This window comes from Castor canadensis, chromosome 6, assembly GCF_047511655.1.
Source record: "Castor canadensis chromosome 6, mCasCan1.hap1v2, whole genome shotgun sequence".
Classification (NCBI taxonomy): Eukaryota; Metazoa; Chordata; class Mammalia; order Rodentia; family Castoridae; genus Castor; species Castor canadensis.
Genome location: NC_133391.1, coordinates 114,376,683 through 114,393,325, shown reverse-complemented (window position 1 = coordinate 114,393,325; position 16,643 = coordinate 114,376,683). Strand labels below are relative to the sequence as shown.

The window sequence follows — 16,643 nt, the reverse complement described above, 5'->3', positions numbered from 1 at the left end:
TCAACTGTAAGTTTACAACTGATACATACCATTTTAACTAGTTCATACTATGTTATATTATTGACTTAATACAGACTTTTAATCTAAAATCTGGCAGCCAAATATACCTTCTTCAAAAATAAAGTCCTACTGAAATTTCCTTAAAAAGAAACACAAAAATGTGAGCTATTTTCAAAGATGAGAGCCCTCGTTTAAGAAAAACATAGAAGCTTTTCTATCATCATTTTTCCCCTCTGCCTGGTGACATTAAGCATATTTTTTTTCTAGAAAATAGGTATTTTTTCTGTCAAATTCTGTATAACATTTCAGAAAGTTATTAAGAATCCAAAGTTATGCAGTCCCCAATAAATAGGGTAAGTAACAGAAATGCCAATGGACTATAATTTACCTGTGTAAATTTGGGTGTATTACCACAGCACACCAGATTCCAGAGGGAGGAGAGCACGTGACTTCTACAGCAATACAGTCATGTGTCAATTAGCAAGGGGGACATGTTCTCAGAAATGCTGTGACAGCACTAGATGACATAACTTCAGAAGACCACTGTCTATCACTGACTGAGAGGTCACTCAGAGTCACTACTGCATCTCTTGAGCTCACAAACAAAAGCTTGAAGATTTAAACAGTTTTTCCATAGATTTTTTCTTAATATGTATCTTCCAAGAATGTTTCATTCCTTTGTTTTTAAAAAAAAGTTTTTGTGTATGTTTCAATGTATATTCTCTTCTTTTTTACTTAAAAAAAAATCAAACAAACCAAAAAACCACTGGCTAGACAGGCATGGTAGCATGTGTCTGTAGTCCTGGCTACTTGGGAGACTAAGACAGAAAGATCCTTGAATCCACGAATTCTAGCCAACCTGGGCATTGCAGTGAGAACATGTTCAAAACCAAACCAAACCTTTATGTATGTGAGTCTAAACGAAGGGAACTAGCCCAAAGTCCATCACCTTGTATTAGAAAAGGTAAATATGTGGGCGCTAGTTGCTCACACTTATAATCCTGGCTACTTGGGAGGCTGAGATTGGGAGGATTGCCATTTGATGCCAGACTCCATTTCTAAAATAACCAGAGCAAAATGGACTAGAGGTGTGGTTCAAGAGGTAGAGTGCCTGCTTTGCTAGCGTGAAGCCCTGAGTTCAAATACCATCCCACCAAAAAAACCCCACAATTTCCACCTGGTTTTAAAAAGGTATAAAAGTATTACATAAGTTTGATTATGGAACAATTCTAATAAAAACAGTAACTTGCCTAAGTTAGCAAATAAAATGCTAATACATTGATCATGTAACCTAGGTTTTAAATTTCTGCAATTAAGTGTATACTAGTTAGTTTCCAAGGTTGGGCACTATGATTTGTAAAGAAAAAATGAAATTCAAAGAATTTATTCAGCAGATGTAATTGGTTATGTAATCGTATTTCTACTAACAGAGTAAAATTGCACCAAAAGAGATGTTTTACTTTATTCCATGAAGATTTTTTTTGTTTTTGTTACCAAACACACTAATTTTTTCTTTGGAGTTGAATACTTGGTGGCACAATTAGAAAATTTACTTGGTTTGAAAGTGCTTTTTCTTTCACTAATTAAATCTCATCGGTTTTTAGCAATAATATAACTTAAAATATTTACTTTAGACTAAAGAAAGCTCAGCATATGAACTTCCAGATTAAAATACAAAACCAAATGGTATTCATATGCTAGTTTATTTATCTTACTGTTTAGGGATAATTACATGATGACAGTTGTCAATAATCAATTATAATACTAAGAAATTCAAAGAACAAAATTTTCCAGAGGCCATGTTTTTGCATTTAATTCTAAAAGGTATGCAAGTTCACTTTCATATACCAAGCTTTGAGGCCATTTAGACTATCTCTTTGCCAATTTTTGCTTACTGCTGAGGGAAGATGATTTCCAATGCACTTTAAGTATCTGATTCATGTTGGAAGGAAGACAAGGAGGCCAAAAGAATCAGGAGGACAGAGAAAATGCCACATGGATTGGAGAGTTGAGATGACTGACAGAAGAATGTATGTTCTTTGGTTAGCAAAGCGAAAAGGGGGAAAGTATTGCATACATGATAGACACACACTAGCATTCTAAAGCAGGAGACAAGAATGTCAAGAGTGTATTCTTCCCCCACTGCCAGATGGAAGGGCTATTATTATAAATGAAAGGCAGCAGTAGTGGATGCCAGGCACTTTTGTTGTGTGCCAGATTCTGAAGTCCAGATGTAAGCAGGTTACCCCTGGGACAGGACAGGCTTCAGCTCCCGCAGCAGAACAGAACCAATCACAGTTTTCTCAGTGTTTATGATAAGCTGGGCTGTGGAGCCTTCCTTCAGTTCCACTGTGACTAGCATCAATGACCCACTGTGCACAGTTTTAGCTGCAAACCTGGAAGAAAAAAAGAAGAGCCCTTTTATCATGGGGGGGGAACGAAACAGCATACATTCAAATAGGTTTAAAACAACTCTTTTTCTCCCCCTCAAATGAAATAATTTATTGACAGTTCCCTACTACCAAAATCCCAAAGTCAAGCATCTTTCTGAAAAATCAATAAACTGCCTGGCCCATGCTTATCACTAGTAGGTAATTTAAATGCATTTAAAAAACAGAACAGGAAAAGGAAGTCTGTTTTATTTGTTAGTCCGAATGATAAGACTTATCATGTGGACATTATCATGTGGATAATTCTCCATTATGATGAATTTGGGAAACACTATTCACTTGACACTTAACATTTCTTCATGCATAGGACCATTTAAAATTAAACACTATATTTTTAATTTTAAAACATGTTAAGAAAAGGTACCTTTCTCAAAGAGCTTGAAATTTTAATTCCTCATATCTGAATATGATTATGTAATAAGTTAAATAATTTTATGTATATTATAAAATTCTTACTAAGTCTTAATGAATTCAGTCATGTAAAATATTCAAATTCAATCCCTAATGTTAATGATGACATGAAATCAAATCACATTACATCCAAGTACAGCCTCACACTCCCTCTCCTCCCTTTCTCTCTGTCATTTCAATGTCTACAACATTAGGTCCTTCTTTTTGCTTCAGAATGTATTAGAGGAAACTTGAGGTCTAATGTGCTATCACTAAATTCCAAGACATGAAGACCCTACTAATTACATGGAATTAAAAGCAAAACTAGCCTTTTAAGTACTGCAATTGCCTAAGAAGCCATTGGAGGCACAATGAACTTCTGCCAATCCTGCTAATTCATTCTGCATGCACAGTTGAGCCCCAGAGATGGGGAGGAAGAGGACAGGAACCTCCCACGCCTCCATTTTCCACATGGAGCATGTTCCACACATTTTTGGGGGAAGGGAGTCTGATTGCAGGGATGACTGGAGAAAAACAAAGTTGCTGCACATGAGCTTTTGAAAACACTAACAAGTGTAGAGCAGGTCTGTGACCTGCTGTGACCCCACTTTGCAGGGCCAATCCCCTTTCCCCTTTCTGTATGACACGTGTCTGAATCTGAGCCATCTGCCTCAATTTGCACAACATCTTCAGTCACAATGGCACCCAGTTAGCCCTGACAACAGCTCACAATACATAAAAATAAAACTGCCAGGCTGACAGCACGCTGTGGACTATTCAAGAGCAAACCAACTGGTCAGTGTCTCATGTCTGACAATTAGCATGGGCCTTGCACAGAGCCCGTGGTGTCCTCAGGGATCTGTTTAATTACCATCAACATAAAAGAGGGAGTTTATCAGGAGACACTCAGAAAAACTTCACTCCCAACTTAATTAAAATATTAGCCACTTAAGCAGGAAGCAGATTCTCTTTAAATGAAAAGTAATTTCTTTTTTGAGTTTTTAAAAATGACATCAAGATCTTATATTGGTTTTTTTTTTAATCCTAGCAAACCATTTTTGGCCTAAACAGAATCATGAAAATCATTTTGCCAACAATAATTAGAATGGTACAACAAGAGCAAAACAAATAAGTTATTCTTACTCAATTGAAAATATTAACAATACTCTGAAGTTGTATTTTTAAAATTTTTCCTTAATGGGTTGTTGACAAAGCGCATTAGAAACTTTCCTAAGTCATTTATTTGTGTACTGTCTTTAACCACACTGAAAACTTGCAAGGAATCTGGTAGAAGATTTCCTACTGACAGAAGCAATTGTTAGTAAGCAGTGTAGGAGTATAAATCATACCAATGTCTTTAATGAGGTTTTTATAAAACTCTTGCCATAAATATCCATCCGCTTATTGGATACACACACACAAGACTTCAGGAACTGAGTACCTTAATTTCATCTTTGAGAGAATACACAGATCTCCAGCTCCCAAACAACCTCTCTTTTCTGTCACTGCTTGCACAGTTATGAATTTCTTTTGTCCAAATTTTTAAGGCTCTTCTGTTTCATAGGAGAATGTTCTCTCTATATTTCTGTTAAACAATGTCACCAAAGGATACAAGATGGTTCTATGCTCTCATTCATTCATACAACTTTTCCTACAGATTTGGTCATCGCACCTGTAATTCATTCAACAAATATTTCAACAGATCTCCCTATTTCTGACAGGGTTGTAATTATGTAAACAATAGTCTTATTATTAGTCCCTTTATTTACTTAACACTTGTGCTTTGGGACCACAGAAAAGGAAATTATGTCTAAATAGAACACAAAAGCACTGTTTGAATTTCAGGGTTGCATAGCCCCAAGGCATATTTTATTTTGTTTCTATTAAAAAATTTAGAGTCAATGTTAAAATAATACAAAAACTAGGCAAAGACAAATGTCACCTTTGGTGTCAGTATGTTTATCGCTTTTAAAATTAGTGTCTCGATCATTTTTGGAAATCCTATTACTACGTAATTCTCAGGACATAAAGGCATGAAAGAAAAGAGGCATTTGCTTATTTTGCAGTGGAAACATGCTAAGCAAATCATCCTAGCAACAAAATCTGGTAGCTGGTATAAAAGCTACCACACTAACTGAGTCTCTGTGTTCTAGTGAGCACTCATGCTGGAAGCAATGCTTTACTGCAGGAGACCAGAAGATCAGATGCTCTGACATTCTCATTTCACAGTTCAAAAGGATGTATTTAATTGGAACACAGCATGATTACAATTGGTTTGTTTTGGTCCATGAAAAGCAAAAGCCACTCCCCCAAAATTATTAATCATTTCACTGCTGAACAGGCTAACTGTATGCTTTAATATACATTTAAAAGACAGTTATGGAGAGTACTGCTTATTAAACAACAAATAACTAGCTTTTGTATTTAAGAAACCTTGATTGTAAATACTTATATGCTAAATGTAATAGCTAACATCAGAGCCTCTGTACTTGGCCTCAAAGATCACACTGTGACATTAATTTTTCAGAAGGTATGACAAATTTTTGATCACTATAGTGATAACAGCAGCTATCATTTATTAAGTGCTTGCTATGGCTGGTGGTAAGTTCTAAGTACTTTACTTGCATTATTTAATTTCATCCTTTGAGGCAGGTCACTGATGAGGAATGAGGGAACCAAGGCCCACAGAAGTTGAGGCACTGGCTTAGAGACTCAAGAGCCAGCAAATGGTCAAACAGGAATTTAAACTTAAGCATTCTGATTGCAGGTCATTCACATAATCACAATTTGTACAAAAATGTACCCCTTAATATTTGTTTTTATTAGTCAACAGATAAATTAAGGTTTATTTCTATTTACCTATTATAATCTATTATATTAGATTATACACATAATCTATTATTGTTGCACAAACTTAGAGATTTTTTTCTCTTCAAAAATTGTGTGCTTGACTCTCTAGTAGTTTGTGATCCAAAGCATCTTGACTTGAGTCTTGCCCTACTTTTAATTCCTGCCCTTAAAAGTTAAATATCCTCCATCCTTTATTCTCTCAAAAGTCACAAAGCAATGAAAAATATAAAATCTTTCTGAAGGAAACTGTAACATAGGCAGGGACTACTAGGAGCCCAATCAACCTGGAAACCTAGTAGCACTACAAATGAGAACAAATAAGTGGATGACAGTTAAAGATGTATTGCCTATGTACGATGGGTTCCATGTTATTAAAAAGGTACCATCTAGATATTTTTCATTTCATCCTACCACTAAGCACTCGTTGTTTTATAACTGCCAACTGAGAAGGTAAAACTGTTTGGCTATATCTATAGGTTGTATTATTAAATGTCTTTTTATTTATTATCTCTAGCAATTGATATTTAATCATTGTTGACTTAAGATTTAGGAAAAAGACAAAATAAGCTGCTTGTAAGACCTAAGTGAAAAAGTGTTTCACACTTCTTAAAAAGTTCTTTTGTTCTAACTATTGTCAGAATTATGAAGCTCGTCAAATAATAACAAATTTGAACAAATATATTATTTGTACTACTTAAGTCAGATAAGTAGTACAGATAATACTACTTACCAAATAATAACAAATTTGAACAAATATATTATCTGAACTACTCAAGCCACAATTGTTTAGTTTTGTGAGAAACTGGCTATGGGCCATAAATGCCCTTTGTTAGAAGGAAAAGAAGTCCCTCAATTCAATTTTTCTAACAAGTAAAATGGTAATGGTACAACATGAACAAAAAAAAAATATTTACCTATGAGGCTGCATCAGCCTCCAGAGTATTCACAAACATAAAATTTTCTTTTATAGAATCAGATTTGCTATACTTAATGCAACAGTGGTAAGACATGCTTTTTCTTCTCTTGGATACTCTTCCTGGTTTCTGATTTTTCTATTCTGAGTTCAATTTTCTTATGCTTTCTGTTCTACTGGTTGCCAGAAGCTGTGACAATGGCCTACTCAGGCTAAAACTTTTTTTTTCCTACTCTGTACATGAAGCCTTCAATTACTGCCTGCTGAAGCAGACAGAATCCTATTAGTAAGAAAGACGATCACAAGATGCAATGCCCTGCCCTAGCTGTATAAAAATAATTAGCCCAAAGTTGACGAATGTGTAATGAAGTCGCACAATCATTATATGTAAAAAATACTGGTTTGAATAAGCCTCCTAAACATCAATACCCAAGCATGGTGATTTGGAGCATTATCTTCCAAAGAATTTAAAATGGTAAATCCTTATTGTTTTGAACTAATATAGTAGAACATTTTAAATAGACAGGGAAATTATAAGTTGTAAAAAATTCTATTTTGTTGATGATAAAATTTTATTTTGAAGCTAAGCCCATTACACTACTGAATTAATAGAGAGAAAAAAATTACATGTGATTAAAACTTAGAGAAATTATTCAAAGCAAAGTACTATTTTTTTAAAAAAATTGCTCAAGAATATGTAGTATTTTCCTTTACTACTCGGATGAGAAGAGTTAATATAAAAAACTACCATAATAATTTAGGACTCTGTTTTCTACTCTATCCTTTATAGAGATGGTATAAAAATTATTCTCTACCCTGCTGGGTCAATGTTGCATTCTCTTTCTTTACACAGGAAAGCTAAAAAAATCTAAATGCACTTCGTCTAAAAAGACAGAAAACAACTTTCAGAGCATTTCTGGTTTGTCTGTTTATTGGAGGTGGGGTGAGGTGGGGACCAACAAGAAAAAACCAAGTAGCAAAACAAATTCTTATCCTGTTCTCTTTGACTTCTTATAAAATTGTCAACCTAGAAGCATACCTTTCTTTTTTACATGAAACAGTTAGATATTCCCATTAGTAAAACTGTTGCACTTTAGGCTATATAACCTTGAAAATGGTGAAATTAAATAAAAGTTAAATTCAGAAGGTTTTAAAATCAAGATCAGCTGTATAGTTTGGCTACTTCTGAAATATCCATATATGCTTTCTGTGTAAAAATTAACTGAGGCCCACATTTGTTTTTCAATGAAGTGCTGCGCACAGAGCCAATGAAGCTCAAAGCAGTCAGATAAAAAAGCAGTGCTGTCCCCTAGTGGACAGCCACTAGGTTAAGGCAGAACCCTGGATTATTAAATGGGATCCAGAACTCTTCGGTTTTGTTGGAGACTCAAAATTTGTCATATTATAGAAAAGACCTAAGCCCGGTATCTCAACATCAGCAACTGCTTATACAAAATTTTGTTTTAGGACAGAAGTAGTAGGTTGACAGCAGTCTCAGAGCTTATAAAATTAGGGCACCAATTAGCAATGTCATTTGCTAAGCAGAAATTATTTTTTACTATGGTTCTCTAAAGTCACCCAGAATTTAAATCCCCTAGAATTACCAGGAGAAAAGAAAACAATAAACAAAAATAGTAACCTAAGGGTTAATCAAACAGTTTTGTTAAGAATAGCAGAGAGAGAAATATTAGACACTTCACTAAGAAGTGATTATACCATTTGTATTTGCAATTCTTAGCACCAGCAAAATCTATCACAGGTCTTCAAAAGATATTGAGTGAAAAAAAACTATACATACAAGTATCCCCCCTATAAATAACCTTAAAACAGTTATATGATAATGGTGATTAAATGGATGAGTTTAAGGCTTAGAAATGAAACAAGCTGTTCTGTACTTGTCTTTAATTAAATAAAATGGAAGAGTAAACAAAAGCCAAATCATTAAGATATGGAGGGTGGGTGGGAAGGAATATAAGTAATGAATATAGTTAATAATGAAAGTTCTAGGATCTTACTGAGTAAGAATCAAAACAGAATCATGTCAAAGACAAGGTGCCTGTTCTCACTCAAATAGCACAGTTTCCCTGTTTAGGGTATCTGTTGCCATGAAACGGTAAGATGAGTACAGTAGTGTGACAGCTCTTTTCAATAATAATGCTGGTACAAATGTCAGAATTGTTGAACATGGTTTAAAATGTGAAATGGCTGAGACAAACTTGTGGTCTACACTGATGAACTGCTCTGAATTTTTTTACAGCCACCACTCTGATGCACTACTGTAATTAATATACTATCTTGCTGGGATGGATGTAAGAAGAAATTTTATCAAACATCTTACTTTGGGCTAGAAATGTGGCTCTGAAGTAAAGCATGTGCTTAGCATGCCTGTGAGACCCTGGGTTTAATCTCCAGCACAAACATCTCCCTACTAGTATCTCTTACTGATCTGTGTGTTAAAAGGAAATGTATAAACATAGGAAAAATACTTTAAAATGTATTTTTACTTTAAAAATACATTTTACTTTAAAATGTTTGGTAATGCAGCCTCAAACTGTACTTTGCTGTGCCTTATAGGCACATGGAGTACTGGCCAAAACCCAGATTCTGGGGCCCTGTCCCAGAAGTACTGAAGCTGAGCTTTAGGGGTGGGTTCCAGAAATCTGAGTTTTAATACAAGCTCCCACATGATGTTTATGGAAAAAAAACTTAAGAAATTTCAGAACTACAGATTTTTACTTTTCTGCTTTTTGGTCACTATACTACTCATTAGCACTGTATCAGAGGGCAAGTAATGCAATAAAACCAAATGTACCAGTTTTTGTATTGTTGAATACAAATCTCCTTTATAAATGCTTATTGCATTTTACTCAGAGGAACACAAGAAATTTTTTCTGGCCCTGGTTGAGCCCACAATCCCCACTGGGGCTGGTTCCTGTAAGCACCGCTCTTGGACCTTAAATCTTGACTTTTCCCTTTTGTAATTCTTTCATACACTGATGTAAAGCTGTCCATTCTGCCTTAGTGTATACTTTATGGATTAGTTTGTTAGCACTGACTTAGATCATACATTTCAAGAGTTCTACAATGTATAGTATATCTCATAGATGAATAGCTAAGAGAGGAAAGAAAAATATTCAACCACATAACTAGTAAGTGCTTTTGTGTGTGTGTGTGTGTGTGTGTGTGCGCGTGCGCACTGGGGTTTGAACCCAGGGTTATGTGCTTGCTAGGCAGTTGATCTACCTCTTCAGCTATGCTTCCAGACATCTTTTGTTTTAGTTATTTTTGCATAGGGTCTCATATTTTTGTCCAGGCCTGGCCTATGATCCTCTTACCTATGCCCCCCTATAGCTGGAATTACAGGTATGCACCACCAAACTTGACTTACTGATTGAGATGGAAGTCTTGCTAATTTTTGCCTGGCTAGTCTCAAACCATGATCCTCCCCATCTCTGCTTCCCAAGTAGCTTGGATTATAGGCATGTACCACCATGCCCAGTCTACAAATGTTTTTTGGTGATGGAACTTCTCATTCCTGTATTACTCCTTCCTAAGCAGTAACTGTAACCTAGAAAGCCAGCAGGCTGGCACAATGGCCATAACTCTGGAGCTCTCAAATAAATTGGCTTTGTTCTCAACGAGCAGTTTTTTCAAACAGTTAAGTAAGTACTACAGATGGAAGATAAAGCTGAGTTTTTCAATGGCACACTGTCTGACTCACTAATTCTATCATTTACTTTGAAAGTTGAAACTAAATCTATGTAACCTAATAGTAGATCTGCTTTTTCAAGTCATCTTTAAAATTACTATTTAGGAAATGTTCCATGTTTCTGAGGTGAATTCCATAAATCTTTGCTCCTTTGATGGACCTCTTTCTTAGTGGGGGTCATTTTCTATTGATGTATTAGGAACCATTTTCCATTAAATGGCCAATTAAAATTTGTACTTCATATTACTATATACTTCTGCATATTAATTAAGGTTAACTTTTTCAAAGAAATTCTGATATTAAGTATTTCATTACATGGTACTTAATGTAAAAATATTACGAGTATTAGGAAAAAATATTCAATACTTGGCAATGGCAACTTTATTCACTAAAGTGTTATTAGGAAGAATATACTTATGCTTATTAAAAGTCCTCCAAGATGGAAAAGATCCTGAAAAATTAAATAGAACATATAGACCAGCTAAGAGTAATTTATCATATTAAAAATTTTAACATCTTAAAAACTATTTTAGCTAAAATGCTTTTCATATTTGCTGTTTTTGAAAATAATGCTCAACCAATTATCATTAATAAATGTTAGACTGGCTTTGGTCCTGTTCTTCATAAATTCAAAGCTGGTAGAGTAGCTTAAATGGAAGAGTGCCTGCCTAGAAAGCACAAGGCCCTGAGTTCAAACCCTAGAACCAAAACCAACAATGACAGCAACAACAAAACAAAAGAAAAATGGATGGAAGAAAATAAGGAAGTCATTCAAAAATCTCACAGGAATTTCAATTTTATCAATAATATTTCAGCGTAAATATAGAAACTCATCGGTCCCACAGGGTTATATAATATCAAACACTATAATTGAAAACATTAGTACAATTCAATAAAGTAGTACACTGCTCATTTCTGTTATTAAAATAATCAGTAATTGCTATTTCATTTGAAATGATATTAAGAAAAGCATTTGTACAGTCCCTATGAACAGTTTTTTATTTTTATTTGTTCTAACTGCTATGAGCACAAAAAAGAATGGCAAAAGTGTTACATATATTTCATAATAATTTGAATAAATTTTTGTGTGAAAATACAAATAATGAGGTGTTTCATGACATGGAACTTTCTAAAATTTAGAACATCTCATAACCATTTTAATGATAAAAGTAAATAAATACTTTCAACTAAATATGGTGGAACCTGAGCAGCAAGTTAGGACAATACAAATCATTTTGATGTATATACAGACATATTCAATTTGACTCTGGAGTAATTTGGGAATCCTCCCCAAGGTTACCAAGCTAAAAACCAGTCCACTAATGATAGAGCTAAAACAGAAAAGTGTCAAGAGATCTTAGAAGTGTTTGAGAACCATGCACTTTACGGATGAGTGTCATCTCTGCAATCTAAGGTCAAATATAAATAGTTCTGTTCAGTCTCTCCTCTGCATTAGCAGGGTAACTGAGCACTGATTGTAATTTTAGTTTAAATCATCTGACCAGGCACCAAGTTCCAAATCACCAAGACAAGTTTCAGGCAAACTATGTTTAAATAAGAATTATGTGACTATGCTAAGTGTACTTTCTAGTGTATAGCTTTCATATTACTTGCTTCTGAGAATACCATCTAGAAGACTACCACTGCTTTTAGAAAAGTAAAAAACAAAATAATCTCCCTTCCCCCAAAGAACCCAAATACGAAACAAAAGCTAAACTAGAAGTCCCAACATAAACAATGGTTACCCTATGTCTTTTTGTGTATTACAAAAGAACATATTAAAACAAGAATATGGTATTGGTAGACACAGGTAAAATTTCATACTGAATATGAAAAGTCAGAGCATACACATATTTTGGTGTTGCAGTAATTTCAATAATTTTAAGGACCCATTAACAAAACAAAACAGCTTCTGACTGACAAAGTCATTCAAGAAAGAAAAAGAAGTGTTTAAAGCAGAAAAAAACTAAAACTGGAAAACTCAGAACCAAAATATTTACTTTTATTGAAAATACTTCTGTTTACTTTTTGCCCTACTGAACATTAACTGATAGGTAAGTTCAATTTGCTTGGTACAATAGACTTCCATTCATTTTCTTATTTTCACCATCCTATGTGAGATATATAGGGCTTATCACAAATTAAGAAATGGAAGCATCAGTTCTTGAGTAACTTACTTAAAGGACCCTTCTGCCTCTGCCTCCCTGTCAAAGACAAGTAAGTACAAGGTAAATCTATTTTTTTAATAGCACATGCAGTTTTCTGTCTGCCACAATTAGTACAGTGCAGCTAGGCAGCTCTGAATAATGCAAAGCAGCTTTTCTGATGCCAAGTCCAATGTTCTTCCACGGTTACCACAGAATTTATCTTAATTTACTTTCTTTACCTTGTTGTCTATTTCCAAACAGGTGAAGAACTTAAAGTCCATAAGAAGAACTAACAGTGTGCCTAAGATCACCAAACCCAATAATGGCAGGGCTAGTCTAACACACAAATCAGCAGTGGCACTTTTTATATGGAGCCTTGTCTGTTCCCATGCTAACTGAAAAAAAAATTTTAATGTCTGAAGACCTTCCCTTTGATCCTAAATTTACTTTTTATAACTGGTAATTATAAAAGAAAGGATACACTAAATAAAGTGGGAAGACTTTTTTATTTACTTATTTACTTTTGGGTACTGTGGTTTGAACTTAGTACCTCACGCTTGCTAGGCAGGCGCTCTTACTCTTCAGCCCCTCTGCCAGCCCAAAACTTCCCCCTTTCCAATTAAAAAAAGTCTGAGTTCAATGATCTATAAGATAGTTCTTCCTGGAAATCTACTGAATCTGGCAAAATAAGATAAATCCTCAACCACCTCATAAAGGCATCTTTACAAATTGCCAAACTATTATGAAATGTGGATGTGTTCTATGTGTCTTTCAAGAAAAGCCATGCAGTGTAATAGGAATGCTGTTGAAGGGGAGGGGTCAAACCCATCAACCAAATATCCATGAGAAAAAATGGGATGGTGTATACATGTTTAGAGGCCATTCTTTCCACAGAAAACAATGAACTGAAAGTTATTAGCTCATACATATACAAGTTTTCTCCTTGTTATGTGCTAGTGAGCCCACCTGTGTATGTTATCTTGGCCGGAAGGCACTGTGCCAACATTGGCTACATTTACGACCTTCTGAAAGATCACGGAGGGAGTGAAATTCTGTGGCGCAGCAATGATTATGGCAGAAGTTTCATTCATTCCTGTCAGCATTCCTGTAACGGCAGAGGAAGCTTCTGTTTTAACGATTTCTTCATAAAAATCATTTAAACAATAAGTTCAGAGTCAAAATTTTAAAACATTTTCAACAAAAGTAATACCATTTCAGAATGCAATTTACAAGATAATTATCACAAAATTAAAAACAATGCCAATGTTTCAAAGATTTTTGAAAATTCTCATTGGGGAGGAAAATGTGTAAAAATGCAGTCAAAATCACTTTTCGTGAATAATTTTAACTATTATAGGGTAAAAACTTAGAATGACAAATATGAAATTTCAATCCCAGTCCCTTTACAATATGCACAATCTGGGCTATGTAAAGCATTAATCTTTCACTTCTTAAGAATGTATTTATTTGTTATTATTTTTTTCTACCCAAAGATTAGCCAAATGCTGCTTGAGAAAAAAATCAAAGTGATTTTAAGTTCTAGCAGCATGGCCTAATGAATGGCTTCAGTATGACAGATCAAAGTCATTGCAACAATGACTGAAGTCCAAAAACCACGAGTTTCTAAGCTACACTTAACAATAACAGCATTTGCCAACAAATTCACAAAGCAAAATTTCTGAAGCAAAACCTTTGAAAACAGGAAAAAATGTAAATAGAAGAAAATCTTAAATCCCAGAGACATTTCAAATAATACTTAAAAAAGAAACCAAGTAAAGCCAAATTATGAACAAAAACTACAGTCAACACAAGACATATCAGAATCTCATGTGAAAATATTTAGTGAATAAATTCAATAGCCTGCCAAAACCTTGGGAAAAATATTGAAATTTAGTACCCAAGTTTAAAAAAAAACCCAAATAATTACAATAAATGTCATCTATCTGGATATGTGATATAAGTCATGTACACCTATGCCTATCTATTAGTAACAATAACCCTTTGAGACACCTGATATATACACAGTAGTTTACAAAATTTATGGAAATAGTAAAATTTGATTTCATGCTTTCAAAAGACCCTGAACCTTTAGGCCTAATGTTTAATTTAGTTATTTATTGCAAATATAATATGAAATTGTAAAAAAGTCCCCATTGATTAACAGCATGAAGACTAGACTAAGCCTAATACTGTAAAAAGACCTATGCCAAAGGCAGAAAATAGAACTATCTAGTTTCTAACAAGGAACAGTTTTTACTAACCACTTTCAAACTCTGGGAACACTATGTTCTCTGTCTTTGGCCATTTAACTTCAATATTAGACAAAAGCTTTAAAAACTATACAAGCAGTCAAATGCTCCTTTTAAGTAAAGCACAGTGGCGGACATAACACTGCTGAGAGATGTGTGTACTCATTTAGGATTTAAACCTTCTCCATTAAGCTCTATTGAAGAGCAACTGCTGAATAAATGAATGCAACTATGTTTATGTTAAAAGCCTGTTTCCCGCAGCATGTAATTAAAGGAAATGTTGTACAAAGCCAGTACTTTTGTCAAGCTCCTGTAAATGGAAAGATGGATAGCACTCAGAGAAGTGAATGCATTGCTTCATATTTAACCTTAACACTCTTGTCATTAATGGTTTGTCTAACTTGTTCTATAAAAGACAAGGTACTGCTCCATTGAAGTAAAATTAAAAAAATCAACTAAACCATGCTTTTCAGAACAGAAGATTCATTATCGTCAGCTAATGTATTGGCATAAAGCAAAGTAACATCCTATCAAGTAAGGCACACATTCAATCTGCCTTCCCACCCCCCTTTATTTTTAACTCATGCTGTTTTATTGTTATAGGCAATTTGTACCACTCAGCATGACAGTGTAAACTGAATCAAGATTAATTTACATGCAAAAGAACACTTAGGAGAGCAGCATGGTAAGCAAATGTATTGTCTCGATTGCTGAGGTGGAAAAAGAACCTGGAAAGAAAAAAAGGTGCTCTAATTAAGGGGCATCAAATATGATTGCTTGTGGTAGTTAAGGGCCAGAAAACAGTAAATGTCTGACCATTTAAAGAATTAGCATCTTGCTAGCTAGGAACCCATAAGATGCATGCATAAATCACAATAAAATTAAGTAAACATTTTAGGTTTCCTAAGCCAGAGATTTTGCTAAATGAAAATATATTAGGTATTTTCAAATTAACAAGAAAAATATGCCAAGGTAACATTAAAAGTTTCCCCTATATAAACATTTTCAAACACTGTATAGCCTTCTCATATAATAAAAGTAAGGCAAAACTACTGGGAAAACATTTGAAAATTATCAGACTGAGAACTGCTGGCTCTATTAGATTTTTTTCTAAATTTTGGTGAGGGTATAGGACAACACTCAATTTAGGTTAATCATCTGTACTTGACTGCTAAAATGCAAGCCAAATAACGGAAGAAAATCAGATTTGAAAAGATTTTACTAAGTTTTAGATTTGCAATTTAAATGGCAAGCAGAGAATGAACAAGAGAAGGTAGCCTGGAATAAACAATCATCTTAAGTCTATTGAAGTCAAAACTGAAGAAACCAAATTAAAATTTTTTTAATAAAGAGAGATTCCCTCTTCTTTATAGTATTGAAAGGCTCTCATAGATAGCTCATTAACTAACTACACAATACTCAAAACTCTGAATAAATAAATCATGCTTCAGCTGGAGGCTCATAATATGAATATTATACTTTCAGCATACAGGACAGCCCAATTTTTTCATTCACTCTGACTACCACTCTTATAAACAAGCATGTTTAGCCATGGAACCCTCAAGGCAACAACCAAGTGATGGGTTGGAGTGTGATTATAAAAAATATTAATCTAATGTGAGGATCTATTAGAACCACATTTATCCAACATTTTCATACTCTTCAGTCATGCATATCTTCAGAATAAAAACATATGTTTCTTATTTATAATTTTTCAGTTAAATTCTAATTAATACATTTCATGTATTCCTTGAATCTTAAACTATACACCATGAAATGAGACATTAACCATGTGAATTCATATTTTAAAGGAGAAAAATAGGTGAAAGCTAGTGTGTAAAACACACACATACACTTCTTAAACTTACTTGCTTTTTATTTCCCAGAACTTTGCATTGATAAAATGTGAGGAAATGATGTTTATTTTGATTTAGG

General features: G+C 34.2%; 1 protein-coding gene across 2 annotated transcripts in view; it reads right to left on the bottom strand.

Annotated features, from left to right (window-relative positions):
• Positions 1-1,368: 1,368 nt before the first annotated feature.
• Ap3b1 (adaptor related protein complex 3 subunit beta 1) overlaps positions 1,369-16,643 on the bottom strand; it is a 229,497-nt gene continuing 214,222 nt past the window's right edge. For both annotated transcript variants that reach the window (XM_074077237.1, XM_020184110.2), the window contains 2 exons: positions 13,426-13,564; positions 1,369-2,396 (listed from right to left, as the gene is read on the bottom strand). In XM_074077237.1, the coding sequence (XP_073933338.1) occupies positions 2,243-2,396; positions 13,426-13,564 (293 nt within the window). In that variant the 3' untranslated portion in view covers positions 1,369-2,242. The remainder of the gene's footprint in view (positions 2,397-13,425; positions 13,565-16,643) is intronic.